General features: G+C 41.8%; 1 protein-coding gene across 1 annotated transcript in view; it reads right to left on the bottom strand.

The window, feature by feature from the left end:
- pdzrn3b (PDZ domain containing RING finger 3b) overlaps positions 1-18,482 on the bottom strand; it is a 451,624-nt gene that overhangs the window by 68,961 nt on the left and 364,181 nt on the right. The window contains exon 4 of the mRNA XM_041192618.1: positions 17,251-17,504. Within this exon, the coding sequence (XP_041048552.1) occupies positions 17,251-17,504 (254 nt within the window). The remainder of the gene's footprint in view (positions 1-17,250; positions 17,505-18,482) is intronic.

Here is an 18,482-nt window from a genome sequence, read left to right on the forward strand (position 1 = left end):
TATGAGGTAGGACCAAGGATATGGTGTCTGTTCAACCAATTGTCTTTAGCGAGCATGGTCTCAGATCCAAACCGGCTCTCCTGGTTAAATCTGGCAAGCTGGATGCTCTGTGACATTTGTCGTAGTTTTGCATCTGGCTGGAACAATATTTTATCTCTTTCTCTCTCACTTTGTTCAAGTCATCAGATTCTATTTCTGGGATGAGTGTGAGCATGTGCACGTGAGAGAGTGAGAGAGAGAGAGAGTGAAAGTAGAGAGTTGAGTTCTTGGTCTTCTTCCCATGAGGAGTTCACATAGTGCTGGATCATTTTGGAGTGACACTGAACGATAGCTCAGAAGTGCAAGTTGGTTGTCATCATTCTTCAGCAATGTTTTCACTGCACACACTTCTCTGTCAGCTTCACCATTGGCTTAAGGGTATCTTGGTGAGCTGGTGGTATGGACAAATCTATATGATGACGTGAAGTATAAATTAGCGAACTGTGGGCCATTTTCCAAGATTACAAGGTCTGGGATTCCATGTGTTACAAATATCTCCTTCAGCGATGTAACCATTGCTTCAGAAGTGTGACTCTGCAATTATTTGACTTCTATCCATCTGGAGTAGTAGTCTACAATGATCAAGAACATTTTATCTCTGTACGAAGAGGTCTATACCAAGATGCTCCCAAGGCTGTGATGGGAAGGATGATAATGTTAATGATTCCCTTGACTCCTGATGATGAATAGCACAAATGATACAGCTGGATATCATATCTTCCAGTGACTTTGAGAGACAAAGGAATATTTTGCTCTGGCTCGACATTGTGTGATGCTCAAAGGTCCTCGGTGCAATCATCATAGAATGTCAACTCTCAGAACTCCTGGAATGACCACTCTCAACATAGATGAGTAAATCGTCAACTACACTGAGGTATCTTCTCTGTACATAGCACTGTCTGAGAATGGGACTGAGTGATGTATGTTGACCATCTTTTGAAACAGTACTCTCTGATCTGAGCACATTTTTCATCAGATTTCCATGCATCTCTGATTTCACTTAGTCTCTGAGTTGTAGCTGATAAATTTGTGGTGGTTGTTGATGTTGTTGTTCCACAAGGGCCACATAACTTTGTTAGGGCCTTGCCACTAGGATGTGGGGCAAAGCATCTGCTGTATTCTGCTGCTTTCCCAAAACATAATCTGTCTTTGCATCAAACCTCATCAATCTCAGTCTGAGTTGTTGTACTCATGGAGGTATTTTTGCTAACTCCTCAGATTAAGGGTGTCACTAAGGACTTGTGGCCTGTCTCTCTCTTGAAGTTGAGACTCAGAACATAATTTGCAAACTTCTTGCAAGTATAAAAAGCAGATAGTGTTTCTTTCTCTGTCCTGCATATCTGTTCAGTCTCTGTCTGTGAACTGGTCTGTGCTTTCCATCTGTCTGTATCTGAAAGAGTACAGCTCCCAGTCCTGTAGAAGATGCAACTGTATCAAAGGTAGTGGGTAGCTCTGGATCATAGCAAGCTAAAATATCAGGTGATAACACCATCTCCTTAATTTTCTCAGAAGAGCTCCATTCCCAGCACTGTGTATTGTACAGTTGCAACAGCTGACATGGTGGCTCATTGACCACAAGCCGGCTGGGCAGGAATTTTTACCATTCCCATGAATCTCTGGAGCTCAATCACGTTCTGAGGAGCTGGAAACTCCTCGATTGCTCTTATCTTCTGTGGATCAGCTCTGACACTGGACATCTGTGAGAATTTGCATTTGTTGTTGAGTGCAGGCCCTGCTTCCTCTAGGCATTGCAGCATAGCTTGCACTCTAGTGTCATGTTCTGGCTGAGTGTATCCATGGATCAGGACATCATTCATGTGACATAAAACACCATCCAGTCCTTCTGGGGTGCTTGACTGCCAAAGGGTAATCTGTTGAAGCAAAACTTCACAAATGGAATTGTAAAGGTTGTGAGCAACTCGGACTTTTCATCGAAGGTTAGTTATCAAAAACCACTATTTGCATCAAGCTTTGTGAAGAATAAAGTCTATCCCAATTTAGTTTAGCTCTTGTCCACAGCTGACATGGGATGAATTTCGTGTTCAACTCCTTTGTTCAGCTAAGATCTGGGTAGATTCCGACAGATCTATTGGGTTTTGGCACCATCCCCGAGCACCAGCTTGTTGGTTCTGTCACTGGTGAAATGAGCCCTTGCTTCAACATGGAGTCAATTCCCTTCTTTACCTTTGGGCAAGACTGGATGAGGAACTTTTCTGGATGTAAACAGGCACATTGACTTTGTTTCAGGATGTAGTAATATCGTATGCTGCCTTCAGCTTTCCAAATCCTATGAACAGCTGTGTGAATTCAGCTCTGGGGCAGCTTTTTCCGGTCAACAAGCGGGGGCGGGGCCTCCTTGCTGATGCATAAAATGACGTGGGGTGATGTCGGGCGTGCGTCTCGACGTGTCCCTGCATCATTTAGATTTTCAGGTTGGCAGGGGTGCAGCCGAGTCAACTGCGTGCCTGTCGACTTATCAACAGCCTATTAAAGCCATTAAAACACTAATTGGTTGGTGGGCAGGCCGGGAGCCCTGGCGGGCTTCTGAAAAAGCATGAAACCTCATCCACGGGCGGGATGAGGTTTCGTGAAGGATTTAAAAATTTCAGAATAACTTTAAATAAAAGTAATGGACATGTCCAGGCTCATGTGACAGTGTCACATGAGGGAACATGCCAGGAAAATTTTTTGCACACTTAAATTTTTTTTTTACAACTTCCACTGATCTCCGAGGTGACAATTTGCCACATGCATGTGTGAAAGAGTGCAGTCCTGGCTCAGGGAATCCCCCCCGCCCACACCGGGAATGCTCAGTGCTTCCAAGTGGACATCATGCTGGGTGGGCCTTAATTGACCTGCCCATGTAAAATGGTGGGGCGCCCCCAACTGGGGGCACGGCACCAATCGGGAACCCGCCCACCCGCGCCAGCTCCCACACAACCTCCCTACGGAGGAAAATGCTGCCCCTGGAGTTTTTTGTCTGATCTTCTTGGCTTTCCAGTTCCTCTACTTGGCAAATCAGGTGTAGGTCGGTACAGGCCTTCGTGCTCAAGAGTGAGTAACTTTGATTCTGAATCACATACAATGTTTCTCTTTATATTTGAGGGTTGTGTTCAGTTCTCCTATGACCTCTTAGTTCAATGCCTTCCATCCATATAGTTTGAAGAGAGTTTCTCTACAACCACGATTCAGCATCAGAAAGAACTGAAACTGCTGCACCCGAGTCCAACTTAAAATGTGTCTTGTTTCCCCCTACTAGGATCTCAGCACTCTAGTAGCTTTCGCTTGGTTCCTGGATAGCTGGATATCATCTGCTTCATGGATCTTGCCGCCTTTTGAAGGCTTCTCTTCATGTGTATTCTGTTCAGGCTCGTGCTATGGCACAACTGGAAGTGGCCCATCTTTTTGCATAAATGGCATTTGGTTTCTTTGGCAGGGCAGTTTTGTTTTTCCCTGCCACACCAATTACAGTTAGCTGGGGCTGTTGTTGGACATTCTTCCTATCTCCCCTGCTTTTTTTATGACAGCTTTAACTTTTTTCATATTTGACATACTCTAGGGAGTCAACTGCTTCTGACATAGGGTTCTCCCTGTCACTTCGAATCACAGGTCGATTTTGCTTCCTGACCTCAGCTTGTCTGCTCAGTTGGTTTGCGTTTACTAAGGTTAGGTCATCTCTTGACTGCAAATGGTCAGATAAGTATCATCAAATTCTCCCACAATGATTCTGTCACTGACCAGTCATCTTTCAAGCTACCATACTCACAGTGAGGCCTGACACGGTAATTTCTGGCAAATTTCTGATACCATTTCTCCTTGCTTCTGCTTAGTTGAGGCATGTGACCATCTCAAAGCTTTCAGGCAATGGTAGAGACTTTGCCATCAATATTTAACCCACCGCTACTACCATATAATATTCTTGGTATTGTTTGACTAATACAGAATATAAAATGAGTCTGCAGAGATATATAATACACAAGCTTTGTTAGAACACTGCTCTGGCTACATCTTCCTCGAGGGTTTACAAGAGAACACTTGCTGTGATTATGTTCACTGTCTGTGATTAGCATACTAAACAGGATTAACCCATTACCTTAAACTTTACAGTCTCAGTGGGACAACTCAATCCAATCTTTACTGAAACCCTCCAACTAGAAATGCTTACACTACTGTATGCACTTGGGATGTGGGTGATTTTGACAGGGTTTCATTATTGCCTATCTCTTAGATGCCTTTAGAAGGTAGAAGTATGCCTTCTCCTTGAACTGTTGCAGTCCATGCACTACTGTTGCGGCCATGATGGTGTTAGGTTAGGAATTCCAAGGTACTGACTTAGCATATTGACTCCTCTGAATAATCATTGTGACTGCATTCAAAATCCATTTCTGCTGCTTTTCTACTGATCTATGATCAAAATACTATTCTTAATTAGCCTAGGTTTCACTTCAGTAAAATTGATCTTTAGGGCACCATTTAAACTTTGACAAGACTGACCACTTTTCCCATAAATGTTGACATTAAAACAGGCGTTGTGGCTGCTTTTCTAATACAAATTATTTCCCCTTTGCATCACGTAGGCTTTGGAAAAGCAAGGGAAGTTTTTGGATTTGTTTGTGCAGAACTCCAGTCCCACTACTCCGTTCTTTTTCACTGCGTTTTAGTATTGCTTTAAAAGTAACACAATATCTCCTTCTGCTCTGAGCCAATGTAATTTAAACCAAATGGGAAGTAAAGACTTCCAGCTTTGTGGCCCGCACCAAAAAGCTGTTGACAGTATCTCTTCACAGGCCTCTAACTTTCCTCAGTATGTCACACTGGAGGTGTTTTATCCTTCAGAGACACCACAGTATTAAGGCAGATTAATGGTCAAGTTTCCTGTTCTTTATAGCAAAAGGTGGAAACTTACTCCACATACATGAAAATATCTTTCAAGTTCATTTTTGTACAAACATTTGCATTGAAGGTATGCTTCACAGTCAAAAATAATTATTCTTTAATGGGACATGGGCTTCGCTGGGTGGGCCAGCATTTATTGCCCATTCCTAGTTGCCCTTGAGAAGATGCAGGTGAGCTGCCTTCTTGAACTGCTGCAGTCCATGTAGTGTGGGTACACCCACAATGCAGTTAGGAAAGGAGTTCCAGGATTTTGACCCAGTGACAGTGAAGGAACGGCGATATATTCCCAAGTCAGAATGGTGAATGACTTGGAAGGAAAATTCCAGGTGATGGTGTTCTCATCTACCTGCTGCCCTTGTCCTGGTGGTCGTGGGTTTGGAAGGTGCTGTTGGTGAATTCCTCCAGTGCATCTTGTAGATGGTACACACTGCTGCTATTGTGCGTCCATGGTGGCGGGAGTGAATGTTTGTGGATGTAGTACCAATCAAGAGGGATGCTTTGTCCTGGATGGTGTTGAGGTTCTGGAGTGTTGTTGGAGCTGCAATCATCCAGGAAGTGGAGAGTATTCCATCACGCCCCTGACTTGTGTCTTGTTGGTGATGGATAGGCTTCGGGGAGTCAGGTGGTGAGTTATTCGCTGCAGAATTCCTAGCCTTTGACCTGCTCTTGTAGCCACAGTATTTATATGGCTGGTCCAGTTCAGTTTCTGGTCAATGATAACCCCCAGGATGTTAATAGAGGAGGATTCAGTGATGGTAATGCCATTGAATGTTAAGGGGAAATGATTGAATTCTCTCTTGTTGGAAATTGTCATTGCCTGTGTGGCGCAAATTTTACCTGCCACTTATCAATTCAAGCCTCAATGTTGCCCAGGTCATGTTGCATATGGGCCGGACTGCTTCAGTATATGAGGAGCTAGAAATGTTGCTGAACATTGTGTAAAACATCAGCGAACATCCCCACTTCTGACATTACAATGGAAGAAAGGCCATTGATGAAGAAGCTGAAGATGGTTGGGTCTAGGACACTACCCCGAGGAACTTCTTCAATGATGTCCTGGGACTGAAATGATTGATTCCAACAACCACAACCATCTTGCTTTGTGCTAGGTATGACTTCAAGCAGCAGAGAATTTTCCCCCTGATTCCCATTGACTCCAGTTTTGCAAGGGCTCCTTGAAACCACACTGTCAAGTGCTGCCTTAATGTCGAGGATGGTCACTCTCACCTCACCTCCTGAGTTCAGCTCTTTTGTCCATGGCTGACTAAGGCTGTATGGAGGTGAGGAGGTGTGTTAATGAGTAGATTATTGCTGAGTAAGCACTGCTGCATAGCACTGTCAAGGACACTTTCTATTGCTTTACTGGTGATCGAGAGTAGACTAATAGGGCAGCAATTGGCTGGGTTAAATTTGTCCTACTTTTTGTGGACAGGACATACACCTGGGCAATTTTCCCCATTGCCAGATAGATGCCAGAATTGTAGCTGTACTGGAACAGCTTGGCTAGGGGTGTTGCTAATTCTGGAGCTCAATTAAGTCTTCAGTACAGTCGTCAGAATATTGCAGTATGCAAGGCCTCAGCCATTTCTGATAATCATGTGGGTGAATTGAATGAGCTGAAGTCTGGCATCTGTGATGCTGGGGACCCCAGGAAGAAGCCGAGATGGATCATCCACTCAGCACCTCTGGCTGAAGATGGTTGCAAACACTTTAACCTTGTTTTTACATTGATGTACTAGGCCCAATCATTGACGATGGGAATATTTATGGACCCTCCTCTTCCAGTTAGTTGTTTAATTGTTTACCACCATTTGTGACTGAATGTGGTAGGACTGTAGAGCTTAGAGCTGATCTGCTGTTTGTGGGATTGCTTCGCTCTATGTGTAACACATGCTGCTTCTGCTGTTTGGCAAGTAGTCCTGTGTTATAGCTTCACCAGGTCGTTACCTCATTTGTAGGTATGTCTGGTGCTGATCCTGGCATGCTATCCTGCACTTGTCACTGAATCCCCCAGCTTGATGGAAATGGTAGAGTGGGATTTATTCCAGGCCATTTGGTCACAGATTGTGAATGCATACAGTTCTGCTGCTGCTGGTGTCCAGTTTTGCGTTGCTAGATCTGTTTGAAATCTATCCCATTTAGCATGGCGGTAGTGCTCCACAACAAAATGGAGCATATCCTCCTGTTTCATGGGTGTTAGAAAGGTTAGAATAATTGTTTCTCAGTGATTTGCACTGGCACTGATAGAGGTAATTAGTTATGTCAAAATTTAACTGGCATTTCTTTTTGTTGAAAGCTAAAGTAACATTAAATAAACAAACCATCCTCGACTGCAAAAGATTATTTGAAGATGCAAACATGTGTAGCATTAAACAGTTTGATGAGAAATTGTTGAAGAAAATATACACTTGAAATAAACTCCATTCATTAATTGGAAGTATTTCCAATGCTGGTTCCACTGGTAAAACTTTTAGTGACCTCATCCAGCCTTTCTTCACATTATAGGTCTCTAGTTACATGAAAAGAAATTGAAAATGCTGTATGTATTTAACAAGACATAAAAATGTTCCATTTTGAGGGCTCAATAGATTTTTTGCAATGAAATGATCAATGACATTAATAAATTTTGCAATTCCATCAGTTAAGTCTATTCAGAAATGACTAGCACATACACTTATTTTTGAACATTTATTCTATTATCACAAAGCTAAAAGATCAATTTTCATCACTTTTCAATATATGTTCAGAAGGGAATATAATTCAAATGATATAATGCTGCAATATAAACCTTTAAAACAGTTACTATGATTAATGCTTTTCTATCAAATTTTCAAAGCTTGTAAGAATGGATACTGGGTGAGCAAATAAGTATTATTTGCACAAATATATTCAAGGATCATTACACAAGGTATGGCTAGATGAAATGTTAGAGTGTTTCACTGTGTAAAGTCCTTTGAGATAGTTACTATGACAATTATATAATATTCATTATTATTGAAATATCAAAAAGACAAGCTATGAAATAAACAGAAATATACAATTACATTTCTCTAAAGCGACTTTGAAATTAATCAAGTATTGACATTCTATTTAGTCCTCCAAGTAGGTCTTACAGTAGGATTGAAAATTAAAGAACCCATGTATCTTGCCATCAGTAAATATTTGTTCTCATGCGGTAAATCACTCATCCCACCTAAGGATTTTCTTAGCAGTTGATTTCTTGCCTACTAAATTAGTTGGAATTCTCATCATCAGAACTACATTACCAATGAACAACAGACCTGAGCGGTTTTCTTAATGCACCTTTGTACACTATTCAGAACAACTTGGGACGCAGTGCAATACAGTAAATGTTTCCATGAGCTGGTGGTTGCTAAGGTAATATATCAAATGAGTTACTAGGTAGCAAGACTGGAAATATTAACCTATTCTCCTCCCCTCAATTTAGTACTCCATGGGCAGGATTTTTCAGTCGGCGTGCAGGGGCGGGCCCGACACACTGACGCGAAAAATGATGTGTGATGATGTCAGGCGTGCGTCCCGACGTCATCACGCAGTTCCACGATATTTCGCTCAGCAGGTGCGTGCCAGAGTCGGATGCACGGCCGCTGATATGTAAACGGCCTACAAAGGCCATTAAGAAAGTAATTGATGTGATTGTTAACGCCGCCCGTCCAAACTTAAGGTTGGCGGGTAGGTGAAAAGGCCAAGTGGCCTTCATGTTTTTTAGGAAACCTCATTCATGAGCGGCATGAGGTTTCCTAAAACTTTCATTACATAAATAAATTTTTTTTCCTAAATATAAAAACATGTCCCATCTCAAGTGACACAGTCACATGAAGGGACATGTTTAAATCATTTATTTAATTATTTCAGTATCAATTCAATCTCCCTGAGGCAGCTCCATGCCTCAGAGAGACTGAAGGGCTCTTTTGGGGGGGAGCGCTAGCCTTGACTCTCCCTCCTCCCCTTGCCAGCACAGGTAGCACTGAGCGCTATGGCTCGCGTATTACGCTCGTGTAAAATGGCGGTGCAGAGCCGATCACGGGCGGCGATCGGATCCGTGACCACCCTGTCCGCTCCCGCCGAGCCCGCCCGCCATATGAAAAATTCAGTGAAACTTTGGTCCAGCCTTTGCAAAAAACCTCTAAAACAGTTATTATGATTAGTACTTTTTAAATTTTCAAAGTTTGTAAGAATGGATACTGGGTGAGCTAATAAGTATTATTTGCACAAATATATTCAAGGATCATTATACAAGGTGAAATTATATAGATGAAATGTTAGACAAAACTGTCAGCATTGGCGGTCACTACTCCGTGAAACTGACAGTAAGTTCTGGGCATCTGCACTTGTACAATTAAACATGAAAATCTAGAAGTTGCTGCCAGCAATCCCTCATTCTTTCATAGCTTGCATTGATGAAGATGGAAATCTTAGAAATCACTTCATTTGATGTAAACTTCTAGTTTTTACACCGTTAATATCGCTGTAAAAAGTTACACCATATTGACTAAGGTGTAAATGGGTTTTTAATGGCATACTAAGTCATAACTATTTGTAAACAACTTATCTAGTCCTTCAAAACTAATTTTGTACTTGTGAAATGTCAAATTTCTCCATTATAATAAAAATTGCATAGACTTTTTGAAATTTTATTTTGTTTTTAAAATTTTTGATATGGTGTATATGGAGATGGTGGTGTAGCGGTAATGTCACTGGACTAGTAGTCCAGAGGCTCAGGCTAATGCTCTATGGACACAGGTTCAAATCCCATCACAAGCAGCCAGTAGAATTTAAATCCAATTTGAAAAATTTGGAATTCAAAGCTAGGCTCAGTAATGGTAACTAGGAAATTATCATTGATTGTTGCAAAAAACCATCTGGTTCACTAATGTCCTTTAGGGAAGGAAACCTGCCTACATGCGACTCCGGACCCACAGCAATGTGGTTGACTCTTAACTGCCCTCAAGGTCCATTAGAGATTGGCAACAAATGCTTGCCTTGCCAGCGTCATCCACATTCCCCATGAAAGATTAATAATTTTTTTAAATGGTTTCTACCTTAATTCAAATGTATGCCCCAATCTTTAATTTGTTCTCTGTTAAATTATTAAAAAGTGAAAGCTAATCTGTGCTTTTTATTTCCTGATTTGCTGTCTGCAAGAATTCTTCAATCTGATTTTCTGCTCATCCCACTCGATGCCACCACTGTTGCTGAATGGCAGGGACCTCTTACAGCTGACGCCAGAATGAAACTGTATCAGGAAAGGTGAAGTCCACACCACAGATGCCATTGGATCTTTGTGGGCAGCTTTCCTCGAGGCCAGTGGCAAGTATGTTCATTCTGTCAGTGACCTCAAAATCTGGACCATCAAGTTTAATGTTTATTAAATTTGATACAGCAACGGCACAAAACTCCCCAGGACTTTGTCAGGGAACAAACTCAGGGAACAAACATCTCTCTCAAAAAGAGCTGACAAAATTTCAATTGGGAGGACAAGCTCAGCATCTCAAAACAATGTTTTTGGTTATTTGTTATGCAGCTCAGAGTTCCAGCTCCGTGGTGTTGTACATTTTACAAAAAACAAATATTGCATTAACTTAAGTTACATTCCATTGTAAAAATTGCTTCGAAGCTTACATGGGAGGGCCCAGTTAGCTCTGTTGGTTAGACGGCTAGCACGTGGTTCTGAATAACACCAACCATGCGGGGTGTAATCCCGTTTCGGCTGAGGTAGACTCAGGGACCTGCCTCCTCACCCATGCCACAGCAAAACCAAGGCATAAGCTGTGATTTGGCGACCCTCGAATAATCGAGGATGCTACCTGGAGAAGAGAAGAAGCTTATGTGGAACACCCTGCCATTCTCAACTATTTTTTTTCTGCTGGAAGACTACTCATTAGAGCATATGGAAATTTCTAGTGTGACGGTGTGCCAGTCAAGTAATCTATGGAGAAGTTAAGACGCTCGCATGGATCGTATAACTAACAATTGGAAATAGTTTGTTTTCTAACAACGTAGGGTATTGCACAAAAGTCCATTTGCAGTCTTGTGTAAAGTTTAATCTGGAGAACACGAGATTCTCATATACTGCAAATGAGAGTTTGAACAGCATTTCTGTGGGATAAGATATACAGCTTGTAAACTTGACGTATTTATTCTAATAATCTTGAATTAATTGTGTATAATAGTAAATGCCGGTAATTCTATTAAATATACGTATCAACTTGGTGCAAAACAGCAATAGAATTGACTTGCAGGTGTACAAAATAACTAATCAAAACGGTAAAATGTTTCTCTTAAGTCTAATAACTAACCTTCATTGTTAATGTTCCTTTGCAAGTTATGCATTGCAATAGATTTCCTGTTCCAGTTCAAAACATCAAACAGTTTGGGTCCCAAATGTTCGCATTCACCGAAGATCGTGTCAACAGGGGGCAGGAATGAGGTGGGGCTTGACAAAATAGATGTTAAGAGGATGTTTCCCCTTGTGGGGGAATCTAGAACTTCGGAGCACAGTTTCAGTATAAGGAGGTCACCTAGTTAAGATGGAGATGAGGAGGAATTTCTTCTCTTAGAGGGTTGTTAGTGTTTGGAATTCTCTTCCACAGAGAGCAGTGGAGGCTGGGCCATTGAATATATTGAAGGCTGAGTTAGTTTTTTTTATCTACAAGGGAGACAAAGATTGTTTGGGGGGTGGGCGGGGGGAAGAGAGAGGGTGGTGCGGGCCAGGCAAGTGGAGGCCACGATCAGGGTAGCAGTAATCTTATTGAATGGCAGAGTAGCCTTGTGGGGCCAAACAGACTACTCCTGCTCCTATTTCTTTGGTTCTTATGCAAATAATTTTTTTTCAAACTCTAACTCATTTCCACAGAACAATTCCAAGCAGTGATGCAGCTGACAAATAGTGAAATTTTGTTTCAATCTTCATTACATAAGTTCACATAAACACTTCTGTAATGTTATAGTAAATGCTCTCCCTAGTTTTATGGACTGAGTCAGTTCCCCAGCCTGGCTAAATTGACACACTGGGTTAAAGTAGTCTTTGGGATGCCTTCCTTCTGCACTCATCAAAATAAATTCCAGATGATACATAAGAAAGTTACTCTGTGGGAAGGAGGTTGTGGTAGAGTTTAACTATTGAACACCTGACTGGTAGAATGCACATAGCTAGCATTGTTAACGTGACCCAATCCAGTTTGAGGATGTGGCAGGCTGTGGGTGCTAAATGGGCATCTCAATGTAGCTGGCCAGCACCGGGCCAATGCAATGACGTGGGACAATGCAACACGATTCAGAGGTCAGCTTCACTGGGCAAAAGGTAGGAGAGTCTGAGATGGCATTGTCCCACGTCATTGCTGTGAAGTCTGCAGCAGCACATCTGCTCCTCCTGGACTACAAAGGAAGGTTTTTTCATTTATCTGCAAAGCTCCATCTTCCTTCTCTCATGCTGCTGATTTGTTTCAGCCTGTTGGGAATCCTGCAAAGCCTCCCATTAAACTGCTGCCGGATCCATCTAACTGCATAGGACTAGGGTTAGCATTTGTTCATGAGGCATCTGCCCGAGTCTCACAGGCACCTCATCTGCTGTCAAACCAACATTGTTAAAGTTAGAAACCAGTGGGAATGGAGCATGTGGTAGAGTTACTCCATTTCAGCTGCTCGTCTGTTCTATTCCAGTCCAATAAGAGGAATTACAATGCAGGGTGCATATGTATGCATTTCCCAGAGACATGCCATTAGTATCTCACCTCCAGTTTCCCTGACCAATCATGGAGTACTAGCAGAAAGATGCATCCACTCCCTCAAAGGAAATATTTCTGATACAAGGAACCATGATATGGGTTACGAGAGCTCTTCAGCACTTGGATTTTGAGGCTGGAGCAATGACTGGGCAATCTCCAGGTCTTCCACTCTTACCAGGAGGTCCTGCTGCGTGATCTGAGGTGATGCTAAAAGATGGGATCAAGAGGACAACCTCTCCAGCCAAGCAGACACAGGTGGCCAAAGAGAGGCCAAAGAGGTCAACAGCAGATGTTTTGTCCCTCCAACCTGGAGATAGTGCACCAAAAGAGCTCAGGACCTCAGGAAAGCAGAAAAGGTGTAACATGTTCAGCTGCCAAGCCTTATAATCTAACTTTCTCAGCATTCTCTTGCACAGCACTCCTCAGAATAACACACCTTGCAGCTCCACTCATTCCTCTTTCGACAGGCACCTCACATCCCCATCTGAACAGCCAACACTTGCATTCAACCTCAGAGCACTGCCTTCTTGCACCCATGCCTCACAATCACCTTTTGCAAATGTTGCCCTGCCCTATCTTCCACAGATGTTGTCCTTCCCTTCTGTTCACCCAAACCTTTTCTAACACTCACATCTCGGGGAGGGGTATTTGGCAGGGGGGGGTGGGGGATTGGTTGTGATATCTAATCGGTCATTGACAATGCTACCCACCTGCACCACTGGGAAGGTGGTCCTGAGGCTGTAGATATAAACAATGCCCTACTGTGAGGGGCTGATCCTCCTGAGGCACTGGTGTTCAGACATGTTGAGAGAACTGATCCTCTACCTATTGATTCTGTATTGGGGTCTCACCTACTTCCAGCTGGATCTTGGTCTCCATCCCTTTTGTTGTGTGGAGGAAATGGAGAAGGCAGCTGCTGCTGCTGCTGGTGTTGATGGAAGTGATGTTTCTTCTCCTCTTGCTCCCTCAGCAGAGTTGGAAGGTGGAGCTGCATAATGCTTTCCCATGCAATGGTGAAGGCTGGCAGAAGGGAAGTGCAATTGAAGGTGAGTGCTGGACAGGTGCCTTCCAAGAAGTTGGCAATCAGATTACACGCTGAGTGAAGAAATGCCTTGAACAGCAGTTTCTCAATGGCCTTGCCTGGACCTCTTCAGTTTCACTGATAAAGCCTTTCCAACTTGTTGGTCTCACTAAAGAAATTCTTCCCATTGTGCACCCACCTTGGTGACCCTGACAAGTTGGTGCCAGGTTGGGAAACAGGTGCCCTGGCTGAGAAATCCAGAATCGAGGGTTAAAAGGGTTCTTAATTGCTTTTTTAAAAAAAGTAATTAATTACTTACCTGAGAGATCAAAGGGGCTTCCCCGCTTACCTTCAGTCCTGCGCCGTTGAAACCCGAAAGTGAATAGGATGATGTTGGGATCGTGACTTGATGGCACTTTTGGGGGAATTAACTTCCTGCAATGTACACAAACACTCCCCATTGCCTGGGAAAACTCCCCCCTTTGTCATGCCTCTTTGAATCTTTAGAAGCCACAGACTAAAAATGAAAACTAGCAGAAGGGAAACAGATAAGGAGTGAAATGTCCAGTGCAATCCTGACCCATACATGATGGCTCTCGTTAAAATGAATGTGAATGACGCACTGTTTCAGAAGTATAATTGTGTCAGCCCATAGAATGCATGCATGCTGTATCATTCTGTCACGCTGATGCAGCTTTCGGCTTTAGAACCAAAAATTCAATTATTAAGTAAATATATTTTGGTCAAATTTCTTGTTTGGTGATATAGCTTCACAGTCTAGAACAAACATGTGAATTTCAGGTTTTAGGTTAGCGGAGTCCATGGGTAGGGTTTTCGGGTCATCTCGTGGGTGTGGCAGGCGGGACCGGGAGAGACTGGGAAATAGTCCACTGCCTACCCATTAACAGCCAGCCAGCCAGCACGAAAGGCGCGATTGAGAAAAGCTCAGCACTGCTGGGGTGGGGGCGGGAGGAGTGTGAGTGCAAAAATCTGTGCATGCGCAGGGAGCACACACTGAAAGCTCCCCGAAGGCAGGGAGCTGCCTCAGGGAGCTGAAGAATTTTAAAATCAAAAATAAATATTTTTAAAATCTGAAAAAAAATGTCCTTACATGGGACTCAAAAACAATAACATCAACAGAATAAAAACTCTGCCCAATAATTAAAACATTTTTTTTATTTAATTGTGGAAACCTCTTCCTGCCTGTGGATGAGGTTTGCTAGAATATCAAAAGGTCACCTGGCTGATTCGCCTGCCCTCCAACCGTAAGGTTGGACAGGCAACAAAAAATAGGTTCAAATTAATTGATTGAGGGCCTTAGTAGGCCTCTTAATTGTCAGCGGGCGCGCTGTCGACTTTGGTGCGCGCCAACCAACTGAATTATTGCGCGAGTGTGCGATGATGTCGGGACGCTCACCCAATTCTACGCCCAATCGGGTTAGGTGCGCGTCCGCCCACAGGATGTGAAATCCTGTCCCATTATTATGTGACTGGAGTGCTTCTTTTAAAGATTATTTTGCAACTAGACCAAAGCATGATTCAGAAGTTTTCAGATGATTAAAACAAAAATCATGTATTCCTAAGTGTGGAAGAAAGCTGCAGATGGCAGGAAAATAGTAGGCTGAGAAGAGATTTAATTGAGGTTTATAGATTATGAGGGGCATAGATACAGTGGATAGGAAGCACCCATTTCCTTTAGCAGAGAGGTCAATATCCGGGGGCAAAGGTTTAAAGCAATTGGCAGAAGGATTAGAGGGGAGTGGGGGTGGCAGAAGGGTTCTGGAACACTGGCTGAAAAGGGCGGTAGCAGCAGAACCCTCATTGCATTTAAGAAATACTTGGACAGGTACATGAAATGCTGTAACCTACAGGGCTAAGGACCAAGAGCTGGAAAGTGAGATTAGCACTTTGTCAGCTGGCACAGACACTATGGGCTGAATATTCTCCTGTGTTGTAATTTTTTAATGTTTCAATGACACCTGGAATGTGATGTAAATGCACACAAGTTGTACTGTTTTTAGTGTACTAATTAGGCATTGTTCACAGAGATTTGGATGGTAATGCCTCTTTATGACATTGTGGCACACAATATATTTTTCTTTTCTTAAGGCCAATCTGAATCTTTTTGAGGTTTAAAGGTGTATTTATTAACTAAACAAATTCTCAAGTCAGAGTTAAGCGAACTGTGCAGGGTGTGATAAATTAAAGTTTAATTGCTCTTCAGCCTTCAACTTCAGAAGTAAAGAACTTGCAATTATATTGCACCTTTCGTGATCTCATGATTTTTCAAAGTATGTTACAGCCAACAAAGTGTGTGCAGAGATTTATATAAAAACCAGAGTAATGTTTATGCTTATGTTAAGCTATTTTCTACTGGTGAAAGAGTTTCGAATTTTCAATTTTTATTTTTGCAGGGCCAGTAGAGTCAGGGTGCTCTTCCTGGATCCACAAAATAAACATTACAACCCACTGCTCCTGGGATCGCCCCTCCCCAGACCCAACCTGCTGACTGCCTCAACAAGGTAGCCAGCCAAGTTGCTGCCCTCCTTGAACAGCCATATGAAAGCAGGGTGGGAAGGTGCCAATTTGGTGTTGCTGGCATTTATAAGAGGCTCAAAGCTGAACTTGGCTTGGATTCGGGCATTAGGTTAGCATGGACTGCCACACAGTGCTATCACCCTGCCAATTTCATAGAATTGTACAATGATACAACATAGAAGGCCATTTGGCCTATTATGCCTGTGCCAGCTCTTTGGTAGAGCAATGCAATTAATCCAACTCTCCTGTTCTTTCCCATTGTTCTGTAATTCCACCACCCCCCCCCCCCACCCACCCCGCAACAACTTCAAGTTTTCATCCAATTCTCTTTTAAATGTTACTATTGAATCTGCTTCCAGTGTCCATTTGCAATGCAAGTGATTTCTTGACATGTAACTTGGAAGAGTGCTTTGATATTTTTCTTGACTTAGCACTCTTATGCAAAGGAGAAATGCAAATTAATAAAATCTGATCATGTGCTATGGTTAAACATTTCAATAGAATTATGTTTGTTTTAAAGACTTCCATTTTTCTAAATGCTTTGAGGATTTTTAAAAAAGGCTAGTCCGTCCATTACAATCATCAACTTGTGTTTTAATACTAGTTAACCAACATGATTGGTAAATAACTGAAAAAATGAAACTAATCTTCCAAAGAAATACATATCAATAGTTGTAAAATACACTGAGAAGATTAGAACATAAATTGTCTAAGTGCAATTAAACCTAATATTATAGAATACCTTCAGGGGTCTCAAAAATAATTGATAGTTTTCCAAGTAACCTATGCTGATGACGCTTTTACCTGATTTAAATGAGTTAGAGATAGCAATTAAAACAGCACTGCCTCCAGACTAGCAAATTGATTGTCTTAATTTGTGTTCTTTTATACATGAACTAAAAAGGTACTTTCTTCACAATTTAACTTAATTTTGCATATCAGAGGAAAATGGATAAAATTATTTTGCTCCTTATTTATATATGATTACAATAATAAATATACACTTACTCTTCAGGCAAAAGGTATTCTTCTAGTACCACAACAGGTGGAGTAGGTGGTCTTATTTTAGCCAGTGCCATGATGTGTTCAAAGGTGATGTCTGTCTGCGTGCCCATATCTACCAGTTGACACTCATGGGATGGATTAAGAACTTTAGCGCGTGGAGTTCTTCTCAATACTTGTACTACAATGGGTTCTTTGGCTGTTCTAAATGCTTCTACTGCTTGCTCATGGGTGGCTCTGGATAAGTCCTTACCATTAACCTGTCAAATAAAATTTAAAAATCATGAGGATACAATAAAATCCTTTCTGTACCAAGCACACACAATGCATGATACTAGCCAGATAAATACTGTTACAAAAAGAGGCACTCCCATTGTATATTCTATTCATATGCATTGCATAAAGATATAATTTATTAGTGGTAAAAATCTGTCATATTTAGGACACACTATACTGCAATATATTATGAGCAAAACCACATTTTATCAATATTTTTGATTTTACACATTACAGTGAAGTGCCTTCCATCTATACTAAGAAAACAAACACAATAATCAATAATTTTATGGAGAACATTCAATATAAATTGTAAATCATGGCAAGCTGCACTTTAAACTTAGAAGGCAAATGTAATAATAGTAGACGTACAAATTAAACAATTATAATAATGGACCTGAAGGGTCATTTCACATTGTAAAATGAAGTATCTTTGAAAAAAACAATGTAACCAAGCAACTGGGTTAATATGCAGATCCTCAATTTATCTCATTTGTCAAAGACATGTTGAAGAAGCTTAGTGTGATCATAAAATGATACAGCACAGGGCAGCACAGCCTTTCAGCTCATTGTGCTTATGTTGACTTTTTGGTAGAGCTATCCAATTAATCCCAAACTCCAATCTTTCCCCATTGTGCTGTAATTTCTTTCTCTTGAAGGATTTATCTTTTGAATGTTACAACTGAATCTGATTCCATTAACTTTTTAGGCAGTGAATTCCAGATCACAACAACTCGCTGAGTAAAAGAAAAAATTCCTCAAGTCACCTCCAGCTGTTCTGCCAATTACCTTACATCTGTCTCCTCAGGTTACTGAACCCTCTGTCACTGGAAACAGTTTCTCCTTATTTACCCTTTCAAAACCAGTCATGATTTTGAACACCTCTTTCGAACCTCCCCTTAGACTTGTCTGCTCTAACAGGCACAACTCCAGCTTCTCTTATCTCTTCACTTGGCTGAACT

This window comes from Carcharodon carcharias, chromosome 7, assembly GCF_017639515.1.
Source record: "Carcharodon carcharias isolate sCarCar2 chromosome 7, sCarCar2.pri, whole genome shotgun sequence".
Taxonomy (NCBI): Eukaryota; Metazoa; Chordata; class Chondrichthyes; order Lamniformes; family Lamnidae; genus Carcharodon; species Carcharodon carcharias.